This window comes from Penaeus monodon, chromosome 29 (genome assembly GCF_015228065.2).
Source record: "Penaeus monodon isolate SGIC_2016 chromosome 29, NSTDA_Pmon_1, whole genome shotgun sequence".
Lineage (NCBI taxonomy): Eukaryota > Metazoa > Arthropoda > Malacostraca > Decapoda > Penaeidae > Penaeus > Penaeus monodon.
Genome location: NC_051414.1, coordinates 28,749,053 through 28,750,634, shown reverse-complemented (window position 1 = coordinate 28,750,634; position 1,582 = coordinate 28,749,053). Strand labels below are relative to the sequence as shown.

Below are 1,582 nucleotides of genomic sequence, written 5' to 3'. Positions count from 1 at the left end.
AAATGTTACAGTGATCAGAATACAGTTCAGTGAAGCAAATTGCTTGTTATTTAATGTATTGCATATGTCGATACTACTGTTGCTTATTAAACGCAGTTATCAATGCCATCTGGTTAATGTTATGATAGTGTCATTAACCTCATTTATTTTATCAGACACATTACTGCTTTATTCTTTTTCTTCATTCTCTTGCGATTACCATCACTGACGCTAGTGGTATTATCATCACTGAACATTTTATCATGATGACAACGATAGCAAAATACTAAAGATATCAATTAAACTGTTTGTGCTTCATATAGTTGTGTGTATGCATATAAGTTTAAGTCCACGTAAATAGTCAAGTGCTTGTGTGTATGTGCTTTACGCAATTTCCTTTTACATACCTAGACAACAGACTTTCGGTTCTTTGCATGGTTTCTTCACCGTGACGATTCTACCGTTGCACTCTCCTTCTTTCTTACACTTCCCTCCTCTGTCGCTACAGGTGCGGGTTGAGCAGCATACCTTACCAGCTTTGCACTTCTTGCTGGGGTTCAACACTTTGCTTTTACATTTAGCTTCCTTTTTACACTGTCCACTCATCGATTTACAAGTTGTTCCCTTTTCACAACAGACTTTACCCTCCTTGCATGCTATAGAGGGAGTAAGCGTGTTTTGGTTGCATTTAGACGCCTTTCATTTCCCCCTTTCTACAGGTTTCTCCTTTTTCACAACATACTTTACCATCTTTGCATGGTATAGAAGGAGTAAGTGTGTTTTTCTTGCATTTAGACTCCTTTCGACAGTTTCCACCCAGCTTTCTACAGGTTTCTCCTCTTTCGCAGCAGACCTTACCATCTTTGCATGGTATAGAAGGAGTAAGTGTGTTTTTCTTGCATTTAGACGCCTTTCGACAGTTACCACCCAGCCCCCTACAAGTTTCTCCTCTTTCGCAACAGATCTTACCATCTTTGCATGGTATAGAGGGAGTAAGAATGTTTTTGTTACATTTAGATTCCTTTCGACAAACACCATTCATGTTTTTACACGTTTCTCCTTTCTTGCAACATATCTTATTACTCCTACATTTCTTGGTGGGACTTAGGATTTCGTTTCTGCATTTACTTTCAACTTTACAGTTTCCGCCCAAGCTTTTGCAGTTCTCTTTCTTTGCCCTGTCGCAGCAAACTTTTCCTTTCTTACAACCTTTCAGTTTCTTGACATTTCCTCTACAGTTTTTTACGCACCTGAAGCCCTTTGATTTGCAGGTGTCCTTGGTTCTCTTGCAGCAGTTTTTAGTCGCATCCGGACATTCGATAGGAAGTTTCTCTTGACATTTATTGGTAGCGTCGTTGCACGTTCCTCCTGCTGCTGTACAGTCATTGTCTCTTCCTCTAGCCGTAATTTGTTTTTGAGTCTCTAATTTGAGTGACTTCTTGCAGCACATCATTTTGTCGGGGCAATTTCTTTCGTTGTCAACAGCACCTGGGCAATCGTGGCTGCATGTCCCAAACTGTTCCGTACATCTCTTCTCTACAACCTTCGTGGAATCTTGGTTGCCTGTTTTAAAAAAGGTCTTATATTATGATGGTTGTGTATG

General features: G+C 39.9%; 2 protein-coding genes across 2 annotated transcripts in view; both read right to left on the bottom strand.

The window, feature by feature from the left end:
- Positions 1–671, bottom strand: part of LOC119592114 (mucin-2-like) — a 2,662-nt gene extending 1,991 nt beyond the window's left edge. Inside the window, exon 1 of the mRNA XM_037940934.1 lies at positions 387–671. Within this exon, the coding sequence (XP_037796862.1) occupies positions 387–415 (29 nt within the window). The 5' untranslated portion in view covers positions 416–671. The remainder of the gene's footprint in view (positions 1–386) is intronic.
- A 7-nt stretch (positions 672–678) lies between these two features.
- Positions 679–1,582, bottom strand: part of LOC119591825 — a 19,497-nt gene continuing 18,593 nt past the window's right edge. Inside the window, 2 exon segments of the mRNA XM_037940570.1 lie at positions 679–919; positions 921–1,542. Coding sequence (XP_037796498.1) covers positions 679–919; positions 921–1,542 — 863 coding nt within the window.